Source organism: Euleptes europaea, chromosome 15, assembly GCF_029931775.1.
Source record: "Euleptes europaea isolate rEulEur1 chromosome 15, rEulEur1.hap1, whole genome shotgun sequence".
Classification (NCBI taxonomy): Eukaryota; Metazoa; Chordata; class Lepidosauria; order Squamata; family Sphaerodactylidae; genus Euleptes; species Euleptes europaea.
This window is the reverse complement of record NC_079326.1, coordinates 28599660-28619277: the sequence shown is the minus strand read 5'-3', so window position 1 is coordinate 28619277 and position 19618 is coordinate 28599660. Positions and strand designations below refer to the sequence as shown.

At 45.6% G+C, this 19618-nt stretch overlaps 1 protein-coding gene across 1 annotated transcript in view; it reads left to right on the top strand.

Annotated features, from left to right (window-relative positions):
• Positions 1 to 12570: 12570 nt before the first annotated feature.
• STAM2 (signal transducing adaptor molecule 2) overlaps positions 12571 to 19618 on the top strand; it is a 30362-nt gene continuing 23314 nt past the window's right edge. The window contains exon 1 of the mRNA XM_056861262.1: positions 12571 to 12618. Coding sequence (XP_056717240.1) covers positions 12579 to 12618 — 40 coding nt within the window. The 5' untranslated portion in view covers positions 12571 to 12578. The remainder of the gene's footprint in view (positions 12619 to 19618) is intronic.

The following is a 19618-nucleotide window of genomic DNA, read 5'->3' as shown; positions in this document are numbered from 1 at the left end:
CCTTCTGAAGCCAATCTGTTCCCAGCCAAGGATGTCATTACTCTCAACCCAGTCCAACAGCCTCTTTAATAAGTAGGAGGAATACAATTTGCTTAGGGAGATGTCTCCTACAGATCTCCCTGATAAGGACTGACTCTCATCTTGCTGCAAATTTCTCAGCTGAAATGTTGCTGGATGGGCAGCTAAACAGAAATAAAAGATTCTAAATATATATTTTCCTATTATGGATTGTTGATTTATGAGCCTTCGTGCTGCCTCTTCTATAAAGTATTCTTAATACTGGCACAGGTTATATATTCAAGATTGCTTAACCTCCAGGTAGTAGCAGAAGATCTCCTGCTATTACAACTGACCTTCAGCCGACAGAGATCAGTTCCCCTGAAGAAAGTGGCCGCTTTGGCAATTGGACTCTATGGCATTGAAGTCCCTCGCCTTCCTAAACCCTGCCCTCCTCAGGCTTTGCCCCAAAAGCCTCCCGCCAGTGGTGAAGAGGGACCTGGCAACCCTAGTGCTCAAGGCCCCTGGGTTGAATGAGTAGTTTCATTGAAGGGTATTGCTGGCACCTCTGGCTTTAAATTATCTGCAGAAAGGTGGGTCTTCTTCATCTGTTTATGTTCCCAGTTCCCTCCTTCCATGTGCTGGTTACCTTCAGGGTAGATGACTGCAGTGCCACCTAAGCAGGCATGTCTTTGAAGAGAGCCTAGGAGCTGCTGTTAGCTCAGTATAGCAGCATTTTGCTTGTACAGTATAGCAGTCTGGCTGGTGACAAGTGTTAATTATCTGCAATATGTCTTGCCGGTGCTTAAGGAGTTGCCGCCAGTTCATTTCTGGATTCAATTCACAGTGTCTGCCTTTGAATTTAATCCAGAAATGGAGCGGTGGTGTCTAATCTGGAGAACCGGGTTTGATTTCCCACTCTTCCAAATGAGCGGCGGATGCTAATCTGGTGAACTGGGTTGGTTTCCTCACTACTACACAGGAAGCCAGCTGGGTGACCTTGGGCAAGTTACAGCTCTGTTAGAGCTCTCTCAGCCCCACCTATTTCACAGGGTGTCTGTTGTGGGGAAGGGAAGGTGATTGTAAGCTGGTTTGATTCTTCCTTAAGTGGTAGAGAAAATTGGCATACAAAACCCAACTCTTCTTCTACTCCTCCTTCTAAACCCCAAACAATCTGGGACTAGGGTACCTGAAGGGCCACCTGCTCGATACAAGCCGATGAGCAACCACTAAAGACAGGACCTTTTCAGTTGTGGTTTCTTGCTTATGAAATATCCTGCCACATCACACAGATTCTGATGCCCTTCCAGTGTCAGGCAACGCCATTTTTGTTTTCCCAAGTGTTCTTGGATGGCAATTGTTTGCATTTTACCTTTTGGGGATTTTTTGCTGCCACCCGCATTGCTTCTGCTGACTTTTCTCCCTTTTGCTGACGCTACATCCTTTTATATAAAGGTTTTACATTAATTGTCTGCCTTGCATCTTCTACAGTGCAATCCTATGCAGAGATACTCCAGTTGAAACCCATTGCGATCAAGTAACAGCAGATTAATGGTATCATCCTGTAAAGTTAATTTTATAATGAATATTATACTACTTTGTACATCTGAATGCTGGAAACAGCCTCTGAGTTTATTTTTTACTAAGAGTGTGGTATGTCTAAAAATACATTTTAAAAAAACAATAAACAGTATGCTACAGTTTGTTCAATGCCAGCAGTAAAGCTAGCGACTTTAAACCTCAGCAATAATCTGATGCTGAGAAGTAACATACTTAAATGACAAGACAATAGCGCCACCTACAGTATATTTCTATAAAAAAGAGAGAAAATGCTCTGGTACCTTCTATTTTGGATTACACACAAACCCCCTCAACACATTAAGGTGTGCATCCAAAAGGGGACGCAACAAGAGATGGATTGATTCTATAAAGGAAGCCACAGCCCTCAATTTGCAAGACCTGAGCAAGGCTGTCCAAGATAGGACATTTTGGAGGACGTTGATTCATAGGGTCGCCATGAGTCGGAAGCGACTTGACGACACTTAACACACACACACCCCTTAAACATATAAGTGTTTGATTGACAGATAACTTGTTCCTAAACAGAATTAAGCATACAGTAGGGGGAAACCATGTACACGCAGCCACAAACCAAGCATTGATTTTGCCAGTATGTGCAACAGCCTCCCTATCCAAGCACAAACTGCAAACTAAATACTCATGCAAGAGATTGACATAGTGAATCTGTTAATTTCTTCCTGCACATTTTCCCCTATGCCGAGATTATACCTACACAGGGAAAACATCATGCGTGAAGTACACCTTATTTTGCATAAGAGCATTCACATGACACATATTTGTATTAATCTCCATGATGAATTATCTCCAATAACTCCCTCCTTCATTCATTTTCAGGGGGCAGGGAGGAGAGGATCATCCTACCATGATCTCATGTGCTGGATACATTGATTTGATCAATGAGGTGATCTTTTGAGTTCATTAAAGAGACAGTAAGCTCTGGGTCAGTCTATTTGTCTTGCCATTCTCTTGTTGCTAATGGAATAGATTTATGCACAAAACAGGTCACTTAAGGATTTCTGCAATTTGGTGTCTTGTTTAAAATGCATGGTTAATAGATTATATATATATTTTTGCATGGTTCTTGGCTATAGATAACTGGCGCACTAATAATAACATGTGAAAAGACCGGCAGACAAAGAACATTTTAAAAGTGATACAGGGCCACATTTTTGCCTACACACTGCTTCATGTAAAACAGCTCATAATATTTATTACTTCATTTATACCCCACCTTTTTCCCCAGTGGAGGCTTATATCTCCTAACGTTTTCTCCTCTTCTCCATTTTATCCCCACAACAACCTTATGATATAGTTTAAGCGCAGTGTGTGAGACTTGCCCAATGTCACCAAGCGAGTTTCCATTGCTTGAATTTGAACCTGGGTCTCTTAGTCCAAAACTCTAATCACTACACTGCACTGGTTCTGATGTAATTGTGATATCTCCAACAAATCAAACAACTAAGAGAGCCAGCATGGTGTAGTGGTTAAGAGTGGTGGACTGCAATCTGGAGAACCAGGTTTGATTCCCCACTCCTCCACATGAGTGGTGGTCTCTAATCTGGTGAACCATGTTGATTTCCCCACTCCTACCCATGAAGCATGCTGGGTGACCTTGGGCTAGTTACAGATCTCTCAGAACTCTCTCAGCCCCACCTACCTCACAAGGCGCCTGTTGTGAGGAGAGGACGGGAAGGCGATTGTAAGCCACTTTGAGACTCCGAAAAAGGTAGAGAAAAGTGGGGTATAGAAAAGCCAACTCTTCTTGTAAGATGTCATGTCACCAGGAGGCAGCTTGCTCAGCAAGCGTGTTTCAGCGATAGAGTGTCTAGGGCCCTAAGCAGCTGTCCAGTAAGATGGTGGCCTTGACTCCATTCTGCTACCACTAAGAATTAAGCACAATTTGCCTTGGGGAAGGTATCCCTAATGAAGAATTATCCCTGTGAGCAGATGAGGAAGGGAGCAGGTGAGATATGACACAGCAGAAGAGAAAGGCACAGGAAGGAAACTCAAGAGAAGGTGCTAGCTATCTTTCAGAAATAACAAAAGCCCTTGGAAGCCACCAAGCTCTTTAGCTCTCTTATGAATCCTCTCCAATGTCTGTCCTCTCTTTATCGCGTATTCTACTCTGATGTCACAATGGGCGTCTCTCTGTGGCTACCATTCACTTGACTGTCCTGATGCTGGAGAAGGAGATTGTCTGTTTGGACGCAGGAAATAGGGAAACCACAATATTTGGATTCTAAAAGTCCACAAGAAATGTTTATTCAATTCAAACGCCCATAACAGTTTACTACCATGGACTTTAAAGCAACGTTTTGTTGATTAAGCCGTTATGGAGCCTTTTTACGGAAGGTCAAAGGACGCAGACACTCGCTGCTTTTAAATTAGACTGCTGTCACAGAGCGTCGAGATGGAGAAGTACCTCATATTGTGACACCATGCATTTGTGGGCCTAGGTAAATGCCAGTTCACATGGAATCAAGATGGGGCCGGGTAGGAGCTCCCGCCCTGAGCTCCCGCCCCTTGCTGGTTTTTACCTTTTTCAGATTTAATTTTGGGTTCTGAATTCAGACTTTAAATTTGATTGGCAATACCTGATTCTGGAGATGGTTGCAGAGTTTTTAACTGAGGTGTGGAGAGCTCCCTGGATGGTTTCTCGGCGTTTTTGTGAACTGCAGCTGCCGCCAGCCGCCATTATTATCTGGCAGACCCGCTCTGATGTTGTGCAACTCCAGGTCCATCAGCAATAAGTCTGTCACGCTGCAGAGCTACTTTATTTTGCAGGGCGTGGATCTGGTGTGCGTGACTGAGACCTGTGTGCGAAAGGGCAGGACTGTCACCCTGAAAGATCTCACTCTTCCAGGTTTCTCGGTCCTCCATCAGTCTCGGACCTTTAAAACCTTACATGGTCTGGGACCTTCATATCTGTGGGACCACCTCTCCTGGTACACCACTCTGGATTACTACCAACTGGCTGTCCTCAGGCCTTGCAGCAGTAGGATTGCCAACCTCCGGGTACTAGCTGGAGATCCCCTGCTATCACAACTGATCTCCAGCTGATAGAGATCAGTTCCCCTGGAGAAAATGGCCACTTTGGCAATTGGACTCTATGGCTTAAAGCCCCTTCCCTCCCCAAACCCCCTCCCTCGGGCTCCACCCCAAAAACCTCTCGCAAGAGGTGAAGAGGGACCTGGTAACCCTGTGCAGTGGCCCTATGCTCCAAAATGAGCGCCATTGTGTTAGCTTCGTAGATTTTATTATTTACCATCTATTGGCTGTTAATGGGCATGGAAATTATTGTTTTCATTTTATTTTGTGATTTTATGTTTTATTGTATTTATAATCATTGTATGGATTGTTGTTGTGAGCCGCCCTGAGCCTGGTCTTGGCCGGGGAGCGAGAGCGGGGTATAAAACCAAATAAAAAAATAAAAAAAATAAATATCTCCCCTCCATATGGACCATGTGAATTCTTTACCCATTTTCTCAATGTTTTGATGTTGGCACAGGAATTACTGAAAGCTGAGTCGGCATCTCTCCATTTTTCTTGGACCTTACCACGGTTGATATTACCACAGGCTGTCATATCAGAGGAAGCGGATTCAGACTAGAACATTGACATGGCTACATCAACAGACAGAGATAAAGGTGGGTACTGTGTTAAAGAGAGCCAGCGTGGTGTAGTGGTTAAGAGCGGTGGTTTGGAGAGGTGGACTCTGATCTGGAGAACCGGGTTTGATGCCCCACTCCTCCACATGAGCAGCAGACACTAATCTGGCGAACTGGATTTGTTGCCCCACTCCTGCACACGAAGCCAACTGGGTGACCTTTGGCTAGTCACCGTCTCTCAGCCCCACCTACCTCACAGGGTGTCTGTTGGGTGGAGGGGAAGGGAAGGTGATTGTAAGCCGGTTTGATTCTTCCTTAAGTGGTAGAGAAAGTCGGCATATAAAAACCAACTCTTCTTCTAATACTGACTGCACTTTTCAGAGCCTTCATGATAATGGTGGCTTTTTGTTGCTGTGACAATGTTTTTTAAGATTTCAGCTGAGAAAAACGAAGTTCTACAATCTGTATAAATTAAGCAAATGTACCCCGTGGTGCAGAGTGGTAAAGCTGCAGTACTGCAGTCGAAGCTCTGCTCACAACCTGAGTTCGATCCCAACGGAAGTTGGTTTCAGGTAGCCGGCTCAAGGTTGACTCAGCCTTCCATCCTTCCGAGGTCGGTAAAATGAGTACCCAGCTCGCTAGGGGTAAAGGGAAGATGACTGGGGAAGGCACTGGCAAACCACCCTGCAAACAAAGTCTGCTTAGAAAACGTCGGGATGTGATGTTGCCCCATGGGTCAGGAATGACCTGGTGCTTGCACAGGGGACCTTTACCTTTACCTACCTATATTAACAGAGTTCGTTCTGCTACTATTTTATTGATGTGCTGTAAGCTGTATATAAAGAGGTGGGATATACATTCTTTGTTACTATTAGTTACTGCAGGAAAAGGATCATGCCCTAGGCTGACCCCACCCGGGTGGCAGGAGCCTTGGGCAACTATCCTTGGCTGCCAGCAAATGAGCAGGGGAGGGATGGTGAAGTGACACCAGCAGAGGACAGTCAGGCATTGACGGAAAACTGTGAGAAGGAAGGATGACCACTGGAGACTTGGTGGAGCAGGTAGGGTTGCCAACCTCCAGGTACTAGCTGGAGATCTCCTGCTATTACAGCTGATCTCCAGCCGATAGAGATCAGTTCACCTGGAGAAAATGGCCGCTTTGGCAATTGGACTCTGGCATTGAAGTCCCTCTCCTCCCCAAACCCCGCCCTCCTCAGGCTCCACCCCAAAAGCCTCCCGCCGGTGGAGGAACCTGGCATCATAGGTGAAATGCTCAGCAGTCCAGAAACAGCCTGAGGAAATATGGGATGGACCCTAGCCATGAAAATGAAGATTAGACAAGGTTTTAAAGATTTGGAGAGGAAATGGCAGGCTGGAGAGGGTGGAGGGATGACAGTCCATTGGTTAGGGTTGCCAGCTCCAGACTGGGAAATACCTGGAGATTTGGGGAGTAGAGCCTAAGGAGGGCGGGGTTTGGGGAGGGGAGAGACTTCAGTGGGTTTTAATGCCATAGAATACACCTTCCAGGGCAGCCATTTTCTCTGTTGCCTGGAGATCAGTTGTAATAGCAGGAGATCTCCAGCTACCACCTGGACGTTGGCAACCCTACCATTGGCTGGGAAGCCAGTCGCTGAAGGGCTTGGGACACACTGATCGGAGCCCAGGGAAATCCCATCCCATGGTACTCCTTTATAAGACCTGAGTGGAGACAGCCAAGGAGGAAGGAGATCTTTTCCTCAAAGCCAAAGGGCAGCCAGAGGCTGGGGAGAGACAGAACCAGGGTGAATGAATGCCCCCATCCTCCCATCACTGAGGTATTGCTTATAGATTCACTGGAAAAGGAGGGGCTGGAAGGCAAGCCCCTCCCTGATTCTGGTCCCCAACCAGCGAGTCTGACACTAATATAGAAAACATGAATGTGTGTGTTGAGCAGCCAACTTTTTTTCAAATCTGGATTTTGCGCCTCCTTGTATTTTCTTAACAGTTTCTGTGCAAATCCTTAGATCTCTTACTCTGACATAATTCTACTAACATAACTGTATGAGAGTTTGAAGGAAGGTAATTCAAAGTCTACAGGACTGGATACTGGAAAAGACCTTGGAGTGGGATTTCCCTGGGCTCCCACCAATGTGTCCCAAGCCCTTCAGTGACTGGCCTCCTGGCCAATAGTAGAGTTGCCAACCTCCAGGTGCTAGCTGGAGCTCTGCTATTACAGCTCATCTCCAGGCAACTATGCAAAGTCTGAAAGTGTTTGCAAAGACGCTGTGTGATTTTCTGTTCTGCAATCCTATCAAGGACTGAAAGAACTTTGATCTTTGAAAATATTTCACACCTGTGTAAACATTCAGAATGCAGTTGTATTTCCACGCCGGATTTTTACAAGCAGAAAGTCAAGACTCAGTCACGAAGTGCCACATAATATATAATTTGGTCAATTGATTAGCCAAATAATGGTCACGTTATCCAGCTTCCCTCATACTTCAGCCCCTGGTGTGTCAAGTGCCATAAAGCTGCAGCTGATTTATGGGACCCAAGAGAGTTTTTAAGGGAGCCAGTGTGGTGTAGTGGTTAAGGTGTTGGACTAGGACCTGGGAAGCTGAGGTTCAAATCCCCACTCACGCCATAGAAGCTTGCTGGGTGACCTTGGGCCAGACACACACTGTCAATCCTTGGCTGGTATTTGAATGGAATTACCTCCAAGGAATACCGGAGTTGTGACGGGGAGGCAGACAATGGCAAACCACCTCCGAACGTCTCTTGCCTGGAAAACCATATGGAGTCACCATAAGTCAGCTGTGACTTGATGGGAAGAAAGGGAGGGGGGTTCAAGGCAAGAGATGACCACAGGCGGTTTGCCATTGCCTGCCTCTGCATAGCACTGGCCATTGTCTGCATTTGGATAGCAATCCTACACTCCTTTGGTGGTCTCCCTATCCAATTACTAACCAGGGCCAACCCTGGTTAGCTTCCAAGGTCTGACTAGATCAGGCTAACCTGGACCATCCAGGTCAGGGCAATTTGGTCAGTTGAAGGGCCAACAACAGGGCACAGAGGCTGAAGCCTTCCCCTGTTGTTGCCTCTTGGCACTGGGATTCAGAGGTTGACGTAGAGGTTCCCTTTAGTACTCGGTCACCATGGCTGGTTGCCACTGATAGATCTATCCTCAATAAATCTGTCCAATCCCCTTTTAAAGCTGACTATGTCTGTGGCCATTACTACATCCTCTGGCAGCGAATTCCACATTTTAATCACTCTCTGTGTAAATAAATATTTTTTGTCTACCCTGAATCTACTGCCAATCAGTTTCACTGGATGCCCTCTAGTATTTTGGGAGAGGGAGAAAAAAATTCTCTTTTTCAACTCTATCCACCCCATGCATAATTTTATAAACCTCTATTATGTTCCCCGCTTAGTCGTCTCTTTTCTTGAAGCTAGAGACTATTGACCTGTACCCAGTAGTGGATTTTCTGGGAGAAATTCAGTTGGAAAAATTTCCAGTATGCTGAATAGATTGTGATTTGATTTACCACATTGGTTTTGATTTACATTTAGTAAATATTTTAAGTACCCCGTTTTAATTTTAATGTTTAATAGCAAAAATGGGTCTTGGATGCAATGGAGGATTTTCTTGGATGGGATAGGGGAGGCCATTTTCATCTGTTTGCCCCTCCCACTCCAAATCTCTGATCCCTCCATGCTGTTCCGGAGCGTCCCCCAGAACTAACATTTCAGGGGCAGTTTTAGGCTGCAGCAGGAGAGGAAAGTGGGAAATTTGCCCTCGGTTAATGGAAATTCTTTCCATCAGATGAATGTTTGGTGAATCGAAGTCCTTGAAATGAAATATTGAATCAAAGATCTGCTCGAGGTCACTTACAACTAAAACAATACTATAAAACAATAACCCATTAAAAACAAACGTTTAGAAACAAGCTATTAAAAACAGTCTGGAGAATAAAAACAAGCTCTTAAACAAAAAAAAGACAGAGCATAAAAAACAAGTCATTAAGCATAGAAGGCAGTCAAGTGTGGCTTAAGTGTTATAATCAAACACATTCAAAGTTTTAATATAGAAATTACTTGTATTGGATTAATATTTGTAAAATGTTTAAAGACAGCATAGCATGTACTTCTCTTACACTGTTTGCATTTAAGAAAGAAAAAACCCCAAAAGGCACTGAAAAACTTTTGACACACTAATTGTCACACACAATGAACTTTACATGACATGCGCTGTACATGTGATTGTCCTCGCAACCATTTTAACAGAATTTAACTGTCTTCTAGAGGTAACAGGGCACCCCAGGCTGTGGCTCAGTAGAAGAGCCTCTGCTTTGCATGCAGAAGGTCCCAGGCTCGATCCCTGGCATCTCCAGTTAAAAGGACCAGGCGGTAGGTGATGTGAAAGACCTCTGCCTGAGACCCTGGAGAGCCGCTGCCAGTCTGAGTAGACAATACTGACTTTGATGGACCGAAGGTCTGATTCAGTATAAGGCAGATTCATGTGTTCATGATCTGTATAAACACGTTTAGGATTCTCCTTCCCTTGGGCTTTTGAACTTATAAAACTGGGGTGTGAGCGTGTGTGGTATTTTCATGCTGCAGTTTCATTTTGTTTCTATTTGACGTGATTTTTATATATTTGCCATCCTTGGATCCTGATGATTGAGGGATGAAATATAATTGATTTATAATGATTATGATAAATCATATACAATTTACTTTGTTGTAGGAGGGGGCAGTGGCTCAGAGGTAGAGCAACTGCTTGGCATGCAGAAGGTCCCAGGTTCAATCCCCAGCATCTCCCGTTAAAAGGATCAGGTTGTAGATGACGCAAAACAGCTTTACCTACTGCGAGTTAGAGTAGACAAGACTAACGAAGGACCAATGGTCTGATTTAGTATAAGGCAGCTTCATGTGTGTCCATGTAAGTGAATTCATTTGGAGTTACTTCCAGGTAAAGTAAGTACAGGATCACACTGGCATCTTAAGCACTACTGCTTCTGAGTGTGCATGCATCGTGCCTAAGAACCTATCTTCTCTACAACGCCTTTCCTCTCTTCCCACTTGACCTATCTCTTTCTACCACACTTGTGTGTGTGTTAAGTGCAATCAAGTCGCTTCTGACTTGATGGCAACCCTATGAATCAAAGCCCTCCAAAATGTCCTATCTTTGACAGCCTTGCTCAGATTTGGACTTTCCTTTTGCATCCATTCACGTCAACCACTGAATGTTCTTTTGGCTTTAGTCCAATCACATCATTAAGAACAGCGCTACTCGTACTTGTCCTCTGCTCTTCCCCAGTAGCTGATTGAGTGCCATCCAACCTGGGGGTCCCATCTTCCAGCACTATATCTTTTTCTATTTTGGATTGTCTCATCATAGGGTTTTCAAGGAAAAGGTTGGTCAGAAGTGGTTTACCAGTGCCTTCTTCTGCGCAGTACTAACCAGGGTTAGCTGTAGTGGCACTGCCGTTATCTACAAAAGATCCTCCGCCAGTGTCACCTTCCACTACCGCTGCTGCTCAGCAGCTAACCTTCAAGGATTTCTTTGCCTCCCCCCCATCATCATTGGAACTGCCTGTTCTCTTCTGCAGATGTGGCCATTGATCCCTCAAGGGGGTGGATGCATCTTCATCTGGTGTCTCAGCTATGACCATTCTGTCTTGAGGGACTCTGCTAGGAGTTTAGTCTCTTGATAAGAGTCTAGACCCCTTACTATATTGCGCTCAGCTTCCCCGGCACACACAACCCCCCCCCACGTTAAGGTGTACATCCCCACTTAAGGGGTTACCGCACTTTGTATTCCCAGTGATGTATTAAGAGTTTGAAAATGTTGTAAAAAACATCGCTTTAAAAGGGTTTTTGGATACCATGGCTTATAAATGGTTGGAAGACGTCTTCACAGCTGAAAGGGCCAAACAAAGTGCGAACAGTATTTTTTATAACATTTTCAAACTCTTAATACATCGCTGGGAAGACAAGTGTGGTAACCCCTAGTTAGACCGTCGTTGAGCAAAATAATCGATAACGACGCATACGCGCTGCGATCCACTGCAGCTCAGCCTTCCTTCGTAGAGATAGACGTTTGACCCGTAATATAAACTTCTGGCAAACGGGGGAAATAGCAAGTGACCGGACGTTCGACCGGAGTCGCTCTATTCCTTAGCATCTCGACAACCCATCCCCGTACATTTATCATTAGAAGTCAGAACGGGACGTGAAGTGCCCTGGTTATCTTATAGAGTCCAATGAAGACAACTAGGAGGTTCAAAAGAGCAACAGTTCTTTATTTAGCTAAACAGAGACCCTGGGGGTGAAATAACCCACAAATAAGATGCAGAGTTACTCACCCGAGAAACAAAGGAAAGCCAGTATCATTTATGCATTCGCATGGGGCAGGCCCATGGCTGCTGACAAGCAGATTGATACACAAAAGCACCAATGCAAATTAAGTGTCTACTTCGCTCTAATTAGCATAACCTATAGATATTGGCTGAAGGCGTCGCTTAGTGAGTGCCTGATCTTGTGAGCACGGTCACCAGAAACCACATTCCTGAAGATGAACGTAATTCAGAGCTCTCTACTGGTGAGAGGCCGTACCAGGCACAGAGAGCATGATTTGTTGGTTCATGGCTCCCGGATGCCAACTTTCCCAAAGCTTCCATGTGTGTGCGTATGAGTACATAGTATTTTATACCAGCCCTTATATCTGGGCATGACAGACGCCAGTTCCATTTTAATCCCGAAGTGCCAAGCGGATGCCAAGATCACGTGATCCTATACTCCCCCCCCCCGTCTTCTCTGAACTCTATATCCGCCTCCGCCCCAGGACCTCGGACTAAGGCGTCCATCCATATTGCCTGATTTTTCCGCTGCACTTTCTCGCATGCAAACGACGACACCTGGGCCTATCGGGAAGGCCGGCTTTAATCCTCGGAGGAGGGGATTCTAACGGCTGCGGATGCCAAGATCACGTGATCCTATACTCCCCCCCCCGTCTTCTCTGAACTCTATATCCGCCTCCGCCCCAGGACCTCGGACTAAGGCGTCTATCCATATTGCCTGATTTTTTCCGCGGCACTTTCTCGCTCGCAAAGGACGACGCCTGGACCAATCAGGAAGGCCGGCTTTAATCCTCGGAGGAGGGGATTCTAACGGCTGACCCGGCTTCCGTCCAACCGGCGGAAGTGACGGAGCGGGGGTCCTTTCCCTTGACGGCGTCGGCAGGCGGAAGAGGAAGTGGAGCGGAAGAGCGCGAGAGGAGGAGGAGGAGGAAGAGGAGGAGGAGGAGGGGCGGGGCCGAGGGTTTGCTGCGCACCGAGCCCCTGCTTCACCACAGCCGCCGGAGGGAACCGGGTACGGAAGCCCCGGAGGGTTGTTGCTGCCGCCGCCATGCCGCTCTTCGCCACCAACCCCTTCGAGCAAGACGTCGGTGAGTGGGCCGGCTTCGTGTGGCCCTGACGGAGGCAGCTGGCTGGGCGGAGCGATGCCCTTCCCCGTGAGGCTCGAAGGGAGGGCCGAGGCCTTGCTCCGTGACCGGGGAGGGCGGGGCTTCCGAGCCGAGGGAAGGGGGTCCCTCCGCCCACAGGCTCTCCTGGTGGATCGGGGCCCCGGGAAGGGGCGTCAGGGGGCGCCCGTTGCCCCGACTCCCCTCCCCTCGCGGCGCTGGGACCGTGCTGGTCCTGTTTCTTCGGGCCCCTGCGTGGCATGGGGCAGCCAGGGTGGGGGGTCTAGGGCTGGAAGACCCCCGGCCCAAATCCCGGCTCTGCTCCGCTTCCGGCCTGGCCTACCTCATGAGGTTGTTGCGAGGATAGAGGAAAAAGACTTGGTTTTTGTATGCCGGCTTTCTCTACCACTTAAGGGAGACTCAAACCGGCGACAAGAGTCGCTGGAAAAGACAGTCATTCTAGGAAAAGTGGAGGGCAGCAGGAAAAGAGGAAGACCCAACAAGGGATGGACGGACTCAATAAAGGAAGCCACAGCCGTCAATTTGCAAGGTCTGAGCAAGGCTGTCAAAGATAGGACATTTTGGAGGACTTTCATTCATAGGGTCGCCATGAGTCGGAAGCGACTTGACAGCACTTAACACACACACAAACCGGCTTGCAATCAACTTCCCTTCCCCTCCCCACAACAGACACCCTATGAGGTAGGTGGGGCTGAGAGAGTGTGACTAGCCCAAGGTCATCCAGCTGGCTTCGTGTGGAGGAGTGGGGGAAACAAATCCAGTTCACCAGATTAGCCTCCGCCGCTCATGTGGAGGAGTGGGGAATCAAACCTGGTTCTCCAGATCAGACTCCACCGCTCTTAACCATATGCACTGCTCATAGCTCACAAAGAGACCCAAGCGCCATTCCCTATATTGCTGTGAAACTTGATGGGTGACCGTGGGGCAGCCCCGCGGTCATAGCGTAGCCTATGAGAATGAAATCAAACGGGTTAAGTCAGTTCTGGTACTCCCTGGAGGAAGGTTGGGATAAAAGTGTACTAGATGGGTTTCTTGTGTGAGGTCTGGCTGAGGCTTTTGGGTGTGTTTCCTTGAGCCTGCAGTCCGATGTAGATAGACACCGAGATCCTATGTTCGTACCCTGCCTTTCCTTGAAGGTTTGAGTCTAACTAAAGCACTTTGTGATAGTGTAGACTGAGAAAGAGCAACTGGCCCAAGGTCACCCCAGGGGGCTTTGTGGCTGAAGGGGACTTGGGTCTTCTCACTCCTAGTTAGATACAGGAAGAGCTCAGGAGGAGATTTGCGTAGGATCAAGCTGCTCATTTGCGTACCAGGGAATTTTTTGTTTGGACTTGCTGCTGGGAAGGAAATGACTCTATTCCACGGTGTTGACTTTCTGCCGCTCAAAGTGGAGAGTGAAATAGGTTGCTTTTCCTTTCTAAAGGGTGTAGGAGCTGTTTCTTAGGTACACAGAGGAAGCAGGATTGTTTATGGCCTTTATTTCTTTAAAGACCCATTGGTTGTGAGCAACTTAATCTATGGCTCCCTATTTTATTTCCTGGGCAGAAGAGTCAGGTTGTGAACTGACTTGTTGACTCGTCCAAAAGCAAACTCAAGGATGAATCAGGGCTTTATCCAGAATTCTAACTTAGCAGTTGTCCACATTCTGTTAATGCACATTCCAGCAGTAATGGCGCTGGAGACAAGAATATGCGGAAGCTTCTTGTGCTGGTTTCTGCCCCGTCATACAGTACCAATAAATCTCTAAGGGCCAAAATACATTTTGTGCTATATATCTATGATATCTGTATATCATGTTTCTATCCATAAAAGTAGATCAGATTGGAGACAGGACACATGGTAAGGGGTTGGAAATCTTCTCTCAGCCCACACCAAGGTATAATTTGCCTGTTTTTTTTTTTTTTACTACAGCTAAAACAGTGCAGGGACAAAGGCTTTACCAAACCGTTCCCCCTCAGTGGTTGCTTTTTAGGGTCAAAATGTCATCAGGTCGGATAATTGGTCTTCAATATAATATTTAATTTGGCCTTTGTTAGGATTCAAAAACTGTGAAAGCAAATAGGAGAACAGAAATTACTGGTCTAGGGTAGATGGTCTAGCCTCAAGGAATAACAGTGAATATCCTAAACCAGTGATACTCAGTGGCTCAGATATGCAGCCTATGAGAACCGTTTCCCAATGTGGTACACACCCCACATTGCAGGAAATCGGGTAAGGCCATTACCTGGTGGGACTTACGGTTGGCATATGGTTTCCACCTTGAAAGAGCTACAGCTGGAAAGACTGGAGGATGAGTGCGCTGCAGGCCTCCCTGAACTGCGAGGTCCATGTTAGGGATGGAAGCAAAGGGCCCATCCTGTCCAGCAACCACCATTCCATTTTTCTTCTAATTACGGGCAGCCCATTCCTGATGGTTAGGCGGCGGCCGGAAGCCGCATAGCCACGCCGCCTTCACAGCAGGATCCCACTCCCCTGCTGAAGCCAGAAAGCTGCCCTTCCTTGCGAGCCCCATGGAACAGCTCCATAGCTTTCCACGGCGCAACGCCACCTAAAAAGGTGGCATAACTCACAGTAAGGGTAAAGGGGGCATTCCCAGCCTGAAAGGGGTTAGGAAGCTGCCTAACGGCAGCTCCACCCCCAAACTGCCCCAGGAATGCTTCTCAGGCTGCTGGTATGGAGAAATACACTGGGAGAATGCCGGTGAAAGACTGTGTTGGTGTCCGAGCCCCGTGCAGTGGCGAGGAACCCCGGGGCCAGCATTTGCCATCTGGGACAGTTTAAGTGCCCATTATCCCAGGTTAAACGGGCACTTAGGCTGGCGTGGGTCACACTGGCTCCTATGGAGCTTCCCTCCCCAGTAATGAGCGCTTGGTCTTCAATCCTGTGCACTCTTACTTGAGGGTAAGCGGGATTTTTGATTAGCCATGTATAGGATAACATTGTTAATGTCTTCACAGTTGCTGGGTTGGGGCTTTGACTCTGGTGGTTTCTCAAACCATCCACTCTATCCTGGCTAGTGAACAGGAAAGGGAAAGGTAGGAACAACTCTTCAGCAATTGGGATGATTTCAGTGTTAATATGACTCAAAGTAAAACTAACAGGTTTATTTTTCAAAACCCAACCTGTCCTTTGTGATTATATCAAGGCTGTAAATATATAGGGGTTCTGTGTAAGGCTGAATATGCAGTTGAATTAGGTGGGGAAATGGGGGCATACCAGTGTTGAATGCTGAACCCATAAAAACAAATTCTCCTGGCAAGTAGAAAAGTTAAGATGGAAAGAGGTTCTAATCACCCCCTCTCCTGCAATGTTGACAGAAACTTTTAACAGAGGAAAGTTTTTTTTTTTACCCTCCAGGCAAATAATGGATACTGGAGAACATGAAAGTTTGCACTCTGTTTTGTGTCATCATAAGTCACACTTGGAAGCCCTTCCTTCCCCTTATGCCAGATCCTCAAGGGCTGGCATATGTTTAGCAGTGGTGGGGAGAGATAATCCTACATGTTCAGAAGTACTCTGGAAATTAAAAAGGTTTAATTATATATTTAACCTTAATAGTTGTATTTTTAATATTGTGTGCAAGATATGCCATGGCCGTGTGGCCCTTTTTGGTGCTGGTAATTGCAAATGGGGCTTTCTGCGAGCCACAGACTGAGTACGATTAACAGAGCTGTTGACTTATTTATATTAAGCTTCTTGGACTAGATTGCTTTCTTTTTGACTACTGCCAGGCCACAGTTGAATTATACAATAATGGTGTTCAAGGAACTTATTTTTTTATTGTACATTTTTGTATCTTACTCTCCCTTTTTATTCAAGAATCAAATATTAAAGTTTAAATTGGTATCATGAGTGACCTGAAAAATGGTTCAGATACCATGAGAAAAAGTTGAACGGTAATGGAAGAGGATGCTGCATGTGTAGTCTATTGCACATGGCACAATATTTTCTCTCTCCCCCTGTCCTTGTCCATAGTGGCATCAACTGAGGTCAGCTGCTTGCACTTGTTCTACCTGGTGCACATTTTGACATCCGAGGACAGGTGCACATTTTACAAGCAGTCTGTGTTCTCTGGATTGTGAAATCATTGGCACTGGCCTTTGTGCTTTTACAGATTTCAGTCATACATTTAAAAATATAAATATACAACATTTCCAGTATCCAGTGTCCAATAAAATGGCTAAAACTAAAAACAATAATAGTGCATTAAAGTGTAACAACCATATTATCCAGTGTTGCAAAACATAACGAGGAAGCATTTTTATGCTGAAAAGCTTATTGCTAGAGGTAGATCTGATGAAAGTGTCTTAAGAAGCTGCCTGCAGGCATACAGTGAAACAGTTTTCAGAGCAACAAGTGTCCCACGTTGGTGCTATAGAGCAGAAGTCAGATTTCAGGTACTTACCAAACAGATACCCCATCCCATAGGTGAGTCATCCTAAACAAGGCCTCTGGCAGTGACCTCACAATGAGATGACACCCTCCCTAAGATATGGAGGGACCAGACTGTGGAAATTTTAAGGTGGGAACCAGTACCTTCTAGTGACCTGGAAGCAACCAGGCAGCTGGTGTAGCTCTCCCAAGAATAGGTGTAATATATGGGTGGTATACCAAGACAGGCAGCAGCATTTGTACTAGCTGAAGGTATGAAAAACTCAGGTCAGAAGTACACTTATTTGTGTGGGTTGCATACATTGCATACACACTAAAATATATGTGAATGCCCATCAAAAAGCAGTGTCCAACAAAATTAAACCTGGGGTTGGTTCTATTGTCAATTTTTTTCACATCAAAGGTGGCAAATATATTCCAGGGGCTATTCAGGTTTTTAACCTGAAAATTACCCCAATTATCCTCTTTGGTGTTGCCATCTGGATTGCAGTCATCAATGAATCTATAGATCGTCCATTGCTTCAGTTCTTACGAAAACTTCTAAATGCCCCTCGATGTGTTGCTGGCGTTACTCTTCGTTCCGAGTTTGGCCAAATGTCACTTGAAGCTAGGGCGTGGTTGGCCGCCTTTAAACTATACCTTAAACTGTGCTTTAGCACTGAGGGGTTCCTAGCTTCTCTGAAGCATGACCCTTTTAAATCCTCATGGCAAAAAATCTTAGATGAGAAACTGGCGTTGTTGGGCTTCTCGCAGGATATGTTATCAGAACTTGGGAAAACTGAAGCTTTTGCCAAAATTAAAAAGCGCATTAAAGAGCTCGATTATAACAGCACTACTTTTCGTGCTCGTCGTGTCTGTTCATCCCAGTTCTTCGGAATACCCCCTCCACGTGGTCTGCCTGCCTATACATATTATCCAACAACTCCTCGTCTCTGTAGAGCTTTTTGCTTGGCTAGATTGAATGCTAACCCTTCTATGGTAATGCAGGGCAGAATTCTGAATATACCATACTCAGACAGGATCTGCCCTTGCTCTTCTGGCTCTATTGACTCATTAGCCCATGCCCTTTTGGAATGCCGCTTTTACGAGGAACTTCGATCGCACTATATTTCCCCCCTTTTAATATACAAATCCAATGCCTCTGTGACTGACATAATGCCTTTTTTACTAAGTGATAGGGACCCCAAGGCTACATTGTCAGTGGCAAGATTTGTTTCAGTCCTTATATCCCTCCAACCCTAGATATATGCTGCTCAAGATCAATTGATGAAGGAGCTTCTAAGGGATAAAAGGAACTAAAATATATGTAGCACCAGGACTTGTTTTCTTCAAAAGTACAAGTTCATCTGAAAACTCGACTGTACTTTCTTGTAGATAGATAGTGTGACTCAGTCAGTAGCTGCTTCTGTCCTATTGATGGCAGCACATTCTGCAGTACCTTAAAAATGCAGGGAAGGTTCTTTTGATTTTATACTAATTGTTGAATCAAAACACTTTTTAGAATTTAAAGTGACACAGATTTTCTGATAGATTTGAGTCTGGTTGCTCCTTAGAGGCCAGCAAGATTTTTGCAGTTTAAAGTTCAAAGAGTCAAAGCACTCTTCGTCCAAGCCTTGACTCTGGAAAGCTTATACACAAAATATCTTGTTGGTCTCTAAGGTGCGGCTGGACTCGAATCGAGCTGTTCTACTGAAGACCAACGTGGCTACCTTCGGAAACTAGGGCCATTTTGCATGGGAGGCTTTGTCTTGGATTTGCCGCTGTCTAGATGCACATTTCCCCCATCCGAATTCTCAAAACTCTGCATGGGGGCTTATTGTTAAGTTCTGAGAACCTGGATGGGAAAAATGTGCATCTAAAGAGTGGCAAATCCAAGGCAAAACCTCCCATGCATCAATGGCCTAGATTTTCTGATGTCACTGTAAATGTGAATTTTCTTCTTTTTTTAAAAAAGCAGACTCTTAAATTTGAAGATTATCAGTTGTATTGTTTTTTTTTTAAAGCAGATGTGCTTAAATGCAAATAACCTGTTTTTGGAGAAGCTGCAAAAAGAGCTCTAGAAATATTACACATTTTTGTTAAGAGATGAGATAGGAAAAAAAATAATCTTCAGTATGCCATTATAGATGATGACTGAATAACTTGCTTAGAGTTGCTGGTGTAACCTGCAGAAAAGCCTTCCTTAATTCAGATACTTTTATACGACGAGAAAGCCTTACTGGACTGATGACAATGCACTCTTTGGTGAGAGTCCCATTAACCTAGCTTTCTAAGCTGTGGTTGATATATAGGAAGACTGGTGCAGATGAACTTTGCTTTCTGGAACTAGTCAACATTGTAAAAAGCACCCACCACGCAACTCTGTGTTTAGTCTAAGTTTATTGCTTGTTTATGATCAGCAAATACCATGAAAATGGAATTAAGGTCATTTTCTCATGGACTCTTTTCCTGTTTGGTTATACTGAGAATCCCTTGTATTCAACATCCTGGGGTAGGGGTGCTTCAGGCTCTCTTTGCTTGGTTTAAGGTTGTGCAATAGATATTTCCAAATCGCTTCACACTCTTGGCAGTG